Genomic DNA, 14,806 nt, shown 5'->3' with positions numbered 1-14,806 from the left:
ACTTTGACCTGAGCTTTTGGTATTCTAATGGTGGTGGGTTAATCCTATTATGTCCTAAGGGTCATGTTCTATCCTTGGGAGTCTTTGTTTTTCTACTCCCATCAGCTCCATGCTCCCGAGTCTTCCTGAATGAATCACCAAATCTGCATTTCTAAAAGCTGGTTTCTGCTTGAGGCAGAGAGACTTTGGGAGGGGGGGGGGGTCTGCCTAAGATTTTTCTATTATTCCTTTGGGGAAATATATTCTGCCTTTTTTTAATATTCCCCCAAAATATTTCCTTCATGTGTGTGTGTGTGTGTGTGTGTGTGTGTGTGTGTGTGTGTGTGTGTGTGCTGACTTCCTACAGAAAGTTGAGGAGTTCATGGCTTAAAGAAGCAGAGGGCAATAAGGTTGAGAAAGCTTCTGAAAACCTTCCAAATGGTAGTGTTCAAAGGATGTGATTCATAGACAAGCTGTGGATCACATATCTGTCACAGGAGGATTGGGCAGTGAGAAGGCCATCTCTCACCCAAGGCAAGGGGGAATGGAGGAAACAGAGAGGAGAGGGTGGATTTCAAGCAAAAACAAAGAAAAAGGCACACCCCAGGAAAATAAATGAAATACAAGCACAAAAGTTCTTCGTGGGAATCTGGGGGGGGGGAATAAATTTCATATGCAACTTCATAAATGGATGGCATGTTAACTATAAATAATCTGTTTTATTTGACTGTACCATTTCTCAACTTTGATTCTCTTGGCAGCCTGCAAAACGATATGGAAATATATACTCCATGTGGATTGGACCTCACATTCTAGTAGTGCTGTCTGGATTCAAAACTGTGAAAGAAGTAATGACCAGCTTCCCACGGGAATTATCTGATCAACCAGAGAATGCTTACTTGACTGCTATAGGGAAAAAAAGGGGTAAGTGCAAATAGTAAGGGATTGTATCTAAACCATCACACTGTTACCATTTGTGTGAATAATATGCATAACATGGGGTAGGGAAAAAAAGTAAGGGATAGTTAACAAAATGATTTAAAGTCCTGAGCTAAGTGAAATAAATATTGCTATAATCCAGTTTACACCAAATTACTATACTGTATGTCTCAGTTGCATTTTTATGTTGTCCATTACATTCATACATTGACTTAGACATCACTTCTCTTTCACTACCTGCTTCTTTTCAGGTTCTCATCATCTCCATTCTACAAAACTTTCTCAATCTTCCCTTACCTCTTCAGTCCTTTCCTTGGTTTCATATTTTGCCTCTTTTTTTTTTTCAAATTTTGCCTAGCCCGAATCTTACAAGGTAGCAACATTGCACAAAGGTTTGGTATTCCCACCTGAAATTGAGCAAGATGTTTGTCAAGAACTAGACCTTTTTTTAAAAAAAGATGAATGTCCTCATTTATCATTGTCTGCTGATGCCTTCAGGCATTATTTTCTCCAATGGCCACACCTGGAAACAGCAGCGGCACATCGGCCTCACTTCTCTGCGGAAGCTGGGCCTGGGGAAGAAAAGCATTGAGCACCAAATAGAAGACGCAGCTCAGACACTGATAGAGGCCTTTAGACAGACAAAAGGTATGCAGTTTGGGCTAATCATTCAAGTCTCTGTCTTGAGAATTTTTTTTCATTCTGTGTATTTCGAACAAGAACAGATGTATTTGATACATTTTTTTAAAAAAAAATTGAACCAATTGATTCCCAATTCTCTTTTCTCATCCCCTTAGAAATCCTGTTCTTTAATAATGGACTATGAAATTCCTTCATTTGCAGGACAGCCATTTGACCCTTCACTTCCAGTAACACATGCAGCTTCTAATGCCATATGTGCTTTGAGTTTTGGACATCAGTTTCATCCTCAAGACGAAAACTTCCAGAAGCTAATTCAAGCCTTTCATATTATTCTGAACTTCACTAGTTGCCTTTTTCATATTGTGAGTCATGTTTTCTATTAAAGAGATGAAACTGTTCCCATCAGTATTTTCATGTAATCATGAATGGAATCCATTCGGGAAGCCTTGGAATTCATCTATTGTACTATTATCCCCAGTAGCCAAAACATGTCTTTGCCATTTTCTTGATGAGATTTTGGAAGTGGTATGCAATTGCCCACTTCCTAGAGCTGTCACTCTATTGACTTAGTCCTTGACTTGGGATTAGTACTCAAAATATCTCCGTTTCTAGATTGCTGTATTAACCACTGCACCAAAGTGGTTCTGCCCATGAAGTAATCCATTATTTCAGTATCCCCAGCAGATGGCTGTCCATCCCATGTTTAAAGAGTTCTAGAAAAGATGATCCACCACTTCCTGGGTCAGTCTGTCATTGAACAGTTCTTTCAAATGTTTCCTAATACCAAATCAACATCTGCTTCATTATGATTTAAGCCCATTGCTTCCATGCAGAAATTATTTTGCTGCAGCCACCAAAAAAGCCAACGCAGTCCTAGGCTGCATTAACAGAGGGATAGAATAAAGATCAGATGAAGGGTTAGTACTGGTTTATAAGGCCTTGATAAGATGACACTTGGAACATTGGATCCAGTTTTGGTTGCCACAATAGAAAAAAGATCTTGAGACTCTGGAAAGAGAGGAGAGAAGAGCAACAACGATGATTAGGGGGCAGGAGAGTAAAACATATGAAGAACAGCTGCAGGAACTGGTTATATCTAAGGGGTTGCCCCAAAGAAGAGGGATTCAACCTATTCTTCAAAGTGGGGAATAAATAAACAAACTTTTTCTTTTCCATTTCTATTAGATATTTATTATGTTCCCATGATTAATGAGCTACTTCCCAGGCCCTAACCAGAACGTCTTGGCTTCGGTACAGATGATCAATTCCTTTGCAAAGCAGGAAATAGAGAAACACAAGGAATCCAGCTGTCTGCATGAGCCACAAGATTTCATTGATCACTATCTTCTTCAGATGGAGAAGGTATGGGTTTATTGTAGTTCAATACATAAGCAAGGAATTATTACATTCCTGGCTATAAGTAAAGAAGAGATACTGGTATTGTCTTCCTTGGCGTTATTTCTTTTTCATTCAATTCCCAGTCTGAAATTTTTTCCCATACTAATTTCCGGTTGCTTCTAAATAAGGACTATATTGTATCTCTGCAATATTAGACTCTTGTTATACATGGGAGGTTCCTTGGGAAAGTTAGAAATGTTTCTGTTTGTTATCCTGCAATGTTTGCCTACCACTCCTTTCCCCCTTTTTATAGCAATAGCACTTAGACTTATATACTGCTGCACGGTACTTTAGAACTCTCTCTAAGGCAGTGATGGCAAACGTTTTAGAGACCGAGTGCCCAAACTGCAACCTAATACCCACTTATTTATCGCCGGATGCCAGATGGGCATGGCCCACTGGGTGGGTGTGGCTGTGGTGGTCATGGCAGATTGGGTGTGGCCAAGGTGGGCATGATTACCTCAATGTTGCTCGTGGGGAGGGATGTCTGTGGGGGTCTCTGGCAGGTGGGACGGTGGGCAGGAGGCTCGTCCTGCGGGGCAAGGCGAGGCAGGGCGGGGGTGCCATTGTCACAGGGCAAGGTGAGGCAGGGGCTGGGGTGGCTGCTGCCTGACACCATCGGCCCCTGCACACAGAGGCCAGCAAGCGCATGGGTGCTGAGATGCATCCGGCCATGTGGGACCTCAGCGAGTTAGCGGGCGACTGGTTGAAGAGGAACGGTTGCCATCTCTGGGGCATGGCGCATGTGCCCACAGAGAGGGCTCTGAGTGCCACCTCTGGCATGCCTGCCATAGGTTCACCACCACTGCTCTAAGGGTTTACAGAGTCAGCCTATTGCCCCCAACAATCTGGCTCCTCATTTCACCGACCTCAGAAGGATGGAAGGCTGAGTCAATTGTGAGCCAGTCAGAATCGAAATCCTAGCAATGAGAAGTGAGTTAGCTGCAGTACTGCATTCTACTGCATTCTGTTCCCATTTTGGGGAATATTATTGTAGGCATGTACACTGAAGGTAACTCTGCTCCTCAGTTAAGTTTCTGTCTTTGACATGGAGATGATGAGAATCCAGGGCTTTTTCCTTGGCATAGAACTAGTTGGACTAAACTACTCCTAAGACTGGCTACAAGGGAGGGCTAACCACTTGTAGCTACTCCTAGTTTACTCTCTACTGCCTCTCCTTGACCTGCCATGTCCAGGGTCCTTGATGGAAGAGGGAACTGGTGCTAAACTGATGATCAAGAATGTAAAGTGAACCCAGTGTGGAGGATGTGTGACATTTTTAAGAAAAAATTGTCACAAATTTGTCACAGGCAAAGCATTTTTGGCTGCAGCTCCTCTCTTTGCTCTTGGCTACTTTAAGATAAGGTCTTAGTGTGAACCTGTGACTTTAATTGTTACTAACCTGCATTGATTTTCCTGTATAACCACAGGAGCATATTTATTCTAAAGACTTGTGGCTCAGAGGGAAAAGTAATAAAAAAAACTGCATAGAATTATTGTAATTTTCATTTTCCATTTTAAACATTAGAGCAGGAATAACCCCAACTCTACCTACAATGAAGAGAACCTGGCACAGTGTATTTTTGATTTTTTTGGTGCTGGAACAGAGACAGTCTTCACTACTCTGATGTGGGCACTGCTACTCTTGACAAACCATCCTGACATCCAAGGTGAGAGAAATCTAGGCTGGTGGAAGAAGGGCCGGTCTCAGATTCTATAATACACAGAAATTATTTGAAATACTAAGATATTGAACGAGGAACTGAATCTATTCTTCATAATAATTTTCCTATGTAGATTCTTGCCCCTATAAGCAGGGGCATGAACTTAGCAGGATTAAAGGAAAGCCAGGAATGTACAAACAGAGAGCCTTCTTTGGATTCTCAATAAAACGTTGAGTGAGAAACTAAAAATTGGAATCAGTACAAATCTGAAATATTTAACACATTCATTGCAGAAATCTACCATGTTTTTCAGATTTCCTACTTGTTTTTGGCCTAAATTGCATATAGAGGACCAAATTTCAGAATGATAATAAATGTAGAAAAAAACCCCAAGATGGCGGGAGCAAGCATGCACAACACAAGGCTCTCTGCCATGAAGGGAAGAGATGGGGAAATTGGGGTGTGTGTGTGCTACCACTTGGATCAGCAAATGAAGCCCTCAGTCTTCTCCTTAATCCTACCGTCTTCCTGCTCTGCTACTGCTGGGTCTGCTCCTTGACCGGAGACCAGAGGCTGAAGAGACCAAGCTGGAATGGCGTGGCAAAGACAGGGGATTGCTCTGGATTCATGAGCCAACTGAAACTTGTACTTTTATCCTGCCAACCAGTGCAGACCCCTGGCCACAGATTTAGGGTGGAGGGGAAGAGCCAATCTAGGGCCATTGTCTGCAGCACTGAGGGACCCAACTGGGAGAACAGACTGCACATCGTCGTAAAATATTGGAAGTACCAAGATGTTAAAAGTACTAACTGGTATGATCATGTTGCCTGGGGAATGCTCATTTGGGGATTCCTTTCATGTCCCCTAAATGAGCCCACCAAAGTGGTACCTATTTATCTTCTCACATTTGCAAGCTTTCAAACTGCTAGGTCAGCAGGAGTTGGAGCAAGTGTCAGGAGCTCACCCAACCACAGAGCAGCCCTCAGGTCTCAAACGAGAGCTTGCAGATTGTCAGCCCAGCATTCTAGCCATGTGAACCACCATGCTCCTATGAGACTGGTGGGAAGTAGAGAGGTGGCCTTGAGTCTGACCCCGTGCCAGTCTGAAAGGGTTGAAGGGCTGGAAGCCATGCCAAAGAGTGTGTGTTAAGGGTGGAAGGCTGGTGGAGGTATAGTGAAGGGCCAGATGATGGGTAGGAATATAAATAGGTGCCAGGCATAGGCTTTGGAAGCAGATTAGGTGTTCATGGCCATCACAGCAGTCTTCTGAGGTTATCCATGGCCCAACCCAGGACAATGGACACACTCAAGATATGATCTTCTTGTCAAAACAGTGGCAATGTGATCTGCTCTGGGAGTTATCATTATTCCCTCTGTCATGGTCAGACTACAAAGTGGTGTCCTTGAGATTTTCCAACACTGCCCCCTCTGCAGGGAGGCTGGACCTATTCACATAGTTCCTTCTTGATGACTGATGGACCATTCAGATTCCAGAAGGAGCTGTGGGATTGTCCTGGGGGATCTGCTGTGTGGTCCTTTGGAGGCTCTGGCCACAGCCTGGAATCAGAAAACTGCTGGAGCCATGGACAGGATTGTGCCCATGTGCCCTCTCTTGGCCCATCACTTCCTACACTCCAGTGGGTTATGAAGGAGTTGAGGATGTTGAAAATGGCCAAGAAACAAATGCCATTGGAGGAATACAAAAAATGCATATGACTGGACATAGCCCTGAGTTGCCATTAAGTCCTTACCTCGTGGTGCTAAGAGCAACAAAATGCCACACCACTGCGGGGGGGAGGGGGTATTGCTAGCACCATTTAAAGAGGCCTTGATCTGACTCTTCCTTAAGTCTCCTTCACTGAAACACACCTATCTTGACAATTTCCGTCCAGTTTGCCATCTCCCCTTTTCAGTGAAGGGGAAAGTAGTGGAAAAAATGGTTGCACTGTAGGTCCAGAGGGTCCTGGATGAAATGGATTATCTGGACTCCTTTCAGTCAGGTTTCAGGCCTAGTTATGGGACAGAGACAGCATCATCAATTTTGCCACAATACTCTACTTTGTATCTACATCCCATTGACCTAAGTGATGCTGTAGCTACCCTCTTGCAGTGCCTGAACACAGGGGTCTGGATGAGGGACAACAGGCTTCAGCTTAACCCTGGTAGAACATAGAATAACAGAGTTGAAAGGAACCTTGCTCAAGCAGAAGACCTATACTATTCCAGGCAAGTGGCTGTCCAATTTTTTCTTAGAAGCCTCCAGTGATGGAGCACCCACAACTTCTGAATGCAAGTTGTTCCATTGGTTGATTGCTTTCATTGTTAGGAAATTTCTTCTTAGTTCTAGGTTGCTTCTCTCATTGGAGCTACCCTTGTAGAGTATTCGTAAGCTACAGCTGGTAGCAAACACAGTGGTGCAGCTACTTCTAGAGACCCCTTGGGTGGCACATATAACACCACTGTTACATGAGCTGCACTGGTTGCTAGTTTGGTTCTAGGTCCAATTCAAGGTGTTGGTCATTATCTTTAAAGCCCTTTATGGAGTGCATCTAGGGTATCTGAGGAGCTGTCTCACTCCAATGTGACAAGACCATCCCAATTTTTCCAGCAGAGGAGACCTACTTTGGATACTGACTGCTAAAGGATTTCAGTTGGCAGTGTTCAGGAGAAGAGGTTATTCTGCTGTGGCCCCCACTGTCTAGAACAAGGGTGTCAAACTCGCAATGTCACGTGATGTGTTGCAACGTATCACAACTTTTTTTCCATAGCCGGCAATGGGGTGGGCACAGTTTCGGCATGACGCATCCGGGCTGCGGGCCAGCAGTTTGACACCCCTGGTCTAGAAGGTTCTCCTTCTGGAGGTGAGGTCCACCCTTACCCTGTGGGTCTTCAGGAAAAGTCTTAAAACTTGGCTCTGATAGAGGTGCGCTATTATGGGAGTGACTGGAAGGGTAGAGAGAAGATCCTTATCTCCCTGTTACCCATCCTCTTGGTTTTTAGTTTATTTAATCTTCCTTATTTTAATAGTTCTGTATTATCTTTTTTACTTTTTTTATAATATTGTTAGCCCCCTCCCTCGAGTCACTGTAACAGTGAGATGGATTGTATATAATTTTAATCACTTAAAACAATAATAAACATAAATAAACAAAAGGGTGCTTTGCAAAAATTTGATCCACATTATTTTCAAGACAATTATAGAACTTTTTTTTAAACTGAATCAGGTTTCCAAACTGGTTTAGGACTGACTTCTGGAGGTGGACTAGATTGAAGAAGATTCAGTGGAATATTTGAACTTGAATCAACAGCTTGCATCAATATTCTGCACCTGTTTGGACTGGATATGATAAGAGCCCAGGAAACACATTTTTAATCTGCTCTCCCTCATAATATTTTTAAAAAGGATGGGATTACATTTAATGCCCTAAAGCAGGGGAAGTCAACCTTGGCTCTTTTATGACTCGTGGACTTCAATTCCCAGAATTCCTGAGCCAGCTTAGCTGGCTCAGGAATTCTGGGAGTTGAAGTCCATGAGTCATAAAAGAGCCAAGGTTGACTACCCCTGCCCTAAAGGCTATTCTATATCTTAAAGTTCTGTTAAGGATTAAAATTTGGAAACAAATAAAGGAAACACAATATTGAAAATGAAGCTTCTATTTCCGTCAAAAAAATTTTCTAGAAAAAGTCCAGAAAGAGATTGAAGATGTGTTTGGCTTGTCACGGCCAATTTCCTATCAGGATCTTGCTAGTTGGGGGACCCAGGCAAAATACAAAGGATATGAAGATGAAGGGTTACCACGTTCCAAAGGTGAAAAATGCTAAGAACAGCCACTGCTTTCAGAAAACTGCTTTACAAATGAACTAATACGGGTCCACAAAGGCAAAATAAAACCAAATGTTTCATCAATATTGTTTGAACTTTTTTTGCCTGTTTCCCTTATGAAACTACTCTATTTCATCATTTCTATTTTTACAGGGAAGCTTTATTATCCCAGACATGCGCTCTGTTCTTCTTGACCCTGAACAATGGGAGACACCTGAAGAATTCAACCCAAATCACTTTTTAGATAAGGATGGGAAGTTCACTGAACGAGAAGCGTTTCTGCCCTTCGGAATAGGTACATCCATGAGCCCAAAGCAGTTTATCACATATAGATTCCTGTCACCCCCATCACTGTGTTATTCTGAAGTTGTCATGGACTGAATAGAAAATCCATGAATCTCTATTCCTTCTACTTTCAAAACCATGAGAGTCTGAAATTCCTCCTAGGCTATAAAGTTTAAACTACAAAGAAATGCTAGTTATATTGTAATCAACAGAGCTTTGTAAGATCTACAAGATTGCACAGTTATCTCTGTTATTTGGGGGAGAATTATTAGCTAAATCCAAAGAAAACAAGCTTAGTTTTAGCTTCTTAATGATGGATCTGGACTACAAAAGTTTGGTCCTAGATCAGGGGTGTCAAACTCAATTTCATTGAGGGCCGCATCAGCATTGCGGTTGCCCTCAGGCGGCTGGGTGGGTGTGGCCAGGGTGGGTGCGGCCTACTGGGTGGGCATGGATAGAGTGGGTGTGGCCTACTGGGTGGGCGTGGCCAGCTCTACATCGTTCGCGTCAAGATTGCCTGTGGGGGCCTGGGCAGGAATGGGATAGATCTGAGGATCTCTGGCAGAAGGGGGTGGGACCAGGGCAAGTGCCAAGGAATGGTCCACTGGAGGAGCCTCACTGTTCCTCTCAGGCCATGCGGGGGGAGGGGCTTATGGACCTAAGACTGAATGCGTTTCAGCATAGATGGCCACCACAAAATTGTACATTGGCTCCCGGCCGGCCTGGGCCAGGACCAAGGCAGTGGGGGCCGTTCCCTCCTTGTTTCCAGGATGGCTTCACGGGCCACATGAAACCACTTCGCGGGCCGCATCTGGCCCCCGGGACTTGTGTTTGACATGTCTGTCCTAGATGGATTAAGCTCAGCCTTTTTAATGGCTGCAGAGCCCCCCCTACAACAATGGTTTCATCCTGTCTGATAGAATAGAATCAGAATCAGAATAACAGAGTTGGAAGGTACCTTGTAGGTTATCTTGTCCAATCCCCACCCAAGCAGGACGCCCTACGGCCTACACCATTTCTGACAGATGGCAGTCCACTCTCTTTTTGAAAGCTTCCAGTGATGAAACTGTCACAACATCTGAAGGCAAACTCTTCCATTGGTTGATTGTTCTCACTGTCAGAATTTTCTCCTTATTTCTAGGTTGAATCTCTCCTTGATCAGTTTCCATCCATTATTACTTGTCTGACCTTCAGGTGCTTTGGAAAATAGGTTGATCCCCTCCTCTCTGTGACAGCCCTTCAGATATTGGAACACTGCTATTATGTCTCTCCTGGTCCTTCTCTGCACTAGACTAGCCATGCCTAGTTCTTGTAACCATTCTTCATATATTTTAGCCTCCAGTCCCCTAATTATCTTTGTTGCTCTTCTCTGTACTTTTTCTAGAGTCTCAACATCTATTTTATAGTGTGGAGACCAAAACTGGTTGCAGTATTCTAGTGGTCTTACTAAGGCTTTATAGAGTGGTATTAGTACCTCATGTGTTCTTGATTGAAACCCTCTGTTAATGCAATTTAGCATTGCATTGGCTTTTTGGGCTACCGCCGCACACTGTTGACTCATATTTAATTGATTGTCCAGTAAGACTCCATGATCCCTCTCACAGTTACTGCTGTTAAGCCTGATTTCACCCAATCTACATGTGTACTTTTGGTTTTTCTTGCCTAAGTGTAAGACTTTACTTTTCTCTACATTGAATTTCATTTTGTTAGATTGGGCCCAGTGTTCAAGTGTGTCAAGATTCATCTGGATCTTGAGCCTATCATATAGGTTGTTGGCTATTCCTGCCAGCTTAGTATCACCAGCAAATTTGATAAGTTCCCCTTCTATTCCCTCATCTAAGACTTTTATGAAGATGTTGAAGTGTATTGGACCTAGGACACAACCTTGTGGTACCCCACTGTTTACTTCCCTCCATGTAGTCGTAGTACCATTAAGGACTACTCATTGAATACAGTTTGTCAGCCAGTTGAAAATCCGTCTGATGTTGATGTTGTCTATCCCACTTTTTTTTTAGCTTTTCAAAAAGTAGGTTGTGGTCTACTTTGTAGAATGGCTTGCTGAAGTCTAGGTATACTATGTCCACAGCAGTTTTTTTGGTCTACTAATTTAATTACTTGGTCAAAAAATAAAATAAACTTGGTTTGGAATGATCTGTTTTTAAGAAACCTGTGCTGTCTTCTGATTATAACAGATCTGGGTTTTTTATTATCTTTTCCAGTATCTTTCCAGGTATTGATGTTAGGCTGATTGTTTTCACCCTGTCTGATAGAATAGAATAGAATAGAATAGAATAGAATAGAATAGAATAGAATAGAATTCTTTATTGGGCAAGTGTGATTGGACACACAAGGAATTTGTCTTTAGTGCATAAAGTTTCAGTGTACATAAAGCTATAAGTGATAAATCATGATCATAGTCATCTTAAAAATACATTCATCATAAATCACAAGATACAACACTTAGTAATAGTCATAGGACACTAAATAAGTAATCAACATAAATCATACTAGAAAACTAAATAAAACAATATAAATCTTAAGATACAAGCAACATTTATTTATTTAAATAATAAATAAATAAATAATAAACAAAGTTATAGTCATAAGAAGATAAGGAAATAGGAAATATGAGAAGAATAATAGGCCTTACTAAACAGTTTGACAGTGTTGTGGGAATTAGTTATTTAGCAGAGTGATGGCATGGGGAAAAAAACTGTCCTTGTGTCTAGTTGTTCTGGTGTGCTATGCCCTATAGTGTCGTTTTGAGGGTAGAAGTTGAAACATTTTATGTCCAGGATGTGAGAAGTCTGTAGATATTTTCATAGCCTTCTTTTTGACTTGTGCACTTTACAGGTCCTCAGTGGAAGGCACTGCTTAGATACCAATGAATCTTTCTCCATTGCTGGTGCTGATAGCAAAGGGCATAAAAGTTATGGTAGATATGAAAAGCTATTGTTGTCCCCAAAATCTCAGGTCCTTTTACCTGACATGCAGGCCCAATGAACCCCACCAGTCTGGTGGAAAGGGGAAAAAACCCCTTCTATTTGTAAATAAAAGGTCTATCCAGAAGCAAGTTCCAAATGGGCATACCTCTGGAGTGGACCCCCCTTTACACAATTTTGAAAAGCATGCATTGCCATGATGTCAATCGTGGAAATACATAAAACAATAATTAAAAGCAGCATCTTGTATACATCTTCAGAGCCATAGTAAGACGGTTTTAATTAATCAATATGTCATCCATCTTATACTAAAATGAGTTTGGGTGGTTTAGTTCAGCTATAGCTTGAACCGTGGTGGCACAGTGGTTAGAATGCAGTATGGCAAGCAAACCCAGCCCACAGCCAGCTGTTTGTCCCTGACCCGCTCACGTTTGACTCAGCCTTCCATCGTTTTGAGGTCAGTAAAATGATTGTTCGGGGCAACATGCTGACATTGTAAATTGCGCCCAGAGTGCAGTAAAGCCCTATGGAGTGAAATATAACTCTAACTGCTATTGCTATTGCTAAAGGTTACCAGTTAAAGGTTACAAGNTCAATACTGAAACTTTTTTAATCTATTGCTGGGTTCACATAACATACCAAGCAAGGTCAACCAAAGAATAAGAGGATGTGTGTGAAAAATGTGCTAACTAAACTTATCAAGCTTTATCTTTGTTTCCTTTTGGATGCCAATAAAACATATTATTTTCCATTCTTAGTATCCATTTTCATTTTTAATACATTTCTCCTATGGACTTCACATTCTTCAGCCAGAGCAAAATTCATAGATAGACCAAAATGATGCTATGCTTGAAGAATTGAAATAATGCTGAGAGAACTAAAGAAAGAAGAAAGAGTGTAACTCCCATCCACATCCACATCCCAGGGCAGAACATCCACAAGAACATTTTTTCATCCCACACTTAGAGCTGAACCTAAACTGGATCTAATTCTGTGCTTCATCTGAAGCCCTCTACAGCCTAAACACTTTCTCTACAACCTTCCCCAAATAATTTTGCCAGACTGACAACAGTTTGTTTACTGATCGTTCAAAGTTACAACGGCACCGAAAAATGACCTGTGATCATTTTTTCACAGTTATGCAGCATCCCCATGATCACGTGATCAACGTTCAGATGCTTGGCAGAGGGTTCATGTTTATGATCATTGTTGTGTCCCAAAATCATGTGATCACCTTTTGTGATCTTCTGACCAAGCAATGGGGAAGCCAGATTCACTTTACAATCTAATTAACTAACTCAGGGGTTGTCAACCTTGGCTCTTTTATGACTTGTGGACTTCAACTCCCAGAATTCCTGAGCCAGATAAGCTGGCTCAGGAATTCTGGGAATTGAAGTCCACGAGTCATAAAAGAGCCAAGGTTGACTACCCCTGCCCTAAAGGCTATTCTATATCTTAAAGTTCTGTTAAGGATTAAAATTTGGAAACAAATAAAGGAAACACAATATTGAAAATGAAGCTTCTATTTCTGTCAATTTTTTTTTCTAGAAAAAGTCCAGAAAGAGATTGAAGATGTGTTTGGCTTGTCACGGCCAATTTCGTATCAGGATCAGAAGAAGCTGCCCTACACCAATGCCATGATTCATGAAGCTGGCTCAGGAATTCTGGGAATTGAAGTCCATGAGTCATAAAAGAGCCAAGGTTGACTACCCCTGAACTAACTTATCAACTGCAGTGATTCACTTAATAACTTAGGCAAGAAAAGTCGTAAAATGGGGCAAAACTCATTTAGCAATTTTCTCATGTCTCACTTAACAACAGAAACTTCAGGCTCAATTGTCGTAAATTGAGGACTACCCGTATTACTAGAGTTCTGCCAGTTTCTGGCAATTCCTCTCCCAGAATTCTTATTCAAAATCTTCCTCTGAATCAATGCAAGGAAAGAGGCCCCTTGGGGTTAATCCTGCCTGGTCCCTTTGTTATCCACGTATTCTGGAGACTGAGTAGATTGCAAGTAGAAGGACCTGCTGGGCTTGTGGGACATTTCCTCAAGTGCCTCTTGGAAATCAGTTGGATCTGGTTCGATGCAATCGAAACAGGGAGCTGGATCCTAGCAGCGAGCTTCCTGGAATATGGAAAGTGATCTCACCATGAGTGATGTGAATGTCTTCAGATCACATGTTAGCTAAGAAAAAATACCCAGACCAAGTATGTGTTGCTCTCCGTGTGAGTGAGCATCATAATAACTTTTTGTTTTTGTCTTCGTAGCCGTGAATTTTTACTTTGCCTGGGAACCCCAGCTAGAAAGACATATTTTACACGCTGCATTTCATGAATCACAGCATCGGTGTAAGGCAGTTTCTTCCAATCCTGATAGAAAATTGTCCCTGAGAAGCCAAACACATCTTCAATCTCTTTCTGGACTTTCTCGAGGAAAAAAAATGATGGAAATAGAAACTTTATTTTATTCATTCAAGCCTGTTGCCCCCAATGTTCTTCAGAGGATCCGGCTTTTTCCTTCAAGTTATTGCCAGTTTCTGGGCTCCAATTCCAGATTTGCAGCCCCAGTTGGACCTCCGATGGCAGTTGCCATCTCATTGGCCTTTATGCCACTACTTGCACCAGACCACCTTACAGAGAGCTCCAAATCCATGTCTGATCTCTGAGCACTACACTACTGCCACTGGTCTCTGATCTGGGCCACGTACGTCACTGCCAAGGCCCCCATTGACTCTCTGAGCCAGTTTTTGCTTCCAGTCCCCACCACTTTCTGGGCTGCAGGTCTGACTCCAAGCTGGCTCTTCACTCATGCTCACATGCTCACAATGGAAAGTTCAAAGATTTTTATTCAAACCCCCCAACAGTTTCAGCATTAATTCAAATGAGCTGGCCAGGTTACGAAGCTTGGCACAAGATGAACTCTTGACAAGATTCAGTCCAAAAAATGCCAAACCAAAGAAGAGGGAGTGAAGCTATTTTCCAAAGTGCCTGAAGGCAGGACAAGAAGCAACAGATGGAAACTAATCAAGGAGAGAAGCAACCTAGAACTAAGGAGAAACTTTCTGACAGTTAGAACAATTAACCATGCAACACCGGCCTCCAGAAGCGGTGAATGCTCCAACACTGGAAGTTTTT

The 14,806-nt window shown here is 42.3% G+C and overlaps 1 protein-coding gene across 1 annotated transcript; it reads left to right on the top strand.

Annotated features, from left to right (window-relative positions):
- Positions 1 to 740: 740 nt before the first annotated feature.
- Positions 741 to 14,337, top strand: LOC107294445 (cytochrome P450 2J2-like; the record flags this gene model as incomplete). Its single annotated transcript, XM_029285619.1, has 7 exons — positions 741 to 903; positions 1,417 to 1,566; positions 1,762 to 1,922; positions 2,797 to 2,922; positions 4,487 to 4,628; positions 13,220 to 13,324; positions 13,940 to 14,337. Coding segments are annotated over 7 exons (1,245 nt in total), but the record flags the coding sequence as incomplete, so codon positions are not given.
- Positions 14,338 to 14,806: the final 469 nt, after the last annotated feature.

Source organism: Protobothrops mucrosquamatus, unplaced genomic scaffold, assembly GCF_001527695.2.
Source record: "Protobothrops mucrosquamatus isolate PMUCROS unplaced genomic scaffold, P.Mucros_1.0 scaffold1945, whole genome shotgun sequence".
Classification (NCBI taxonomy): Eukaryota; Metazoa; Chordata; class Lepidosauria; order Squamata; family Viperidae; genus Protobothrops; species Protobothrops mucrosquamatus.
This window is presented reverse-complemented; position numbering and strand designations above follow the sequence as displayed.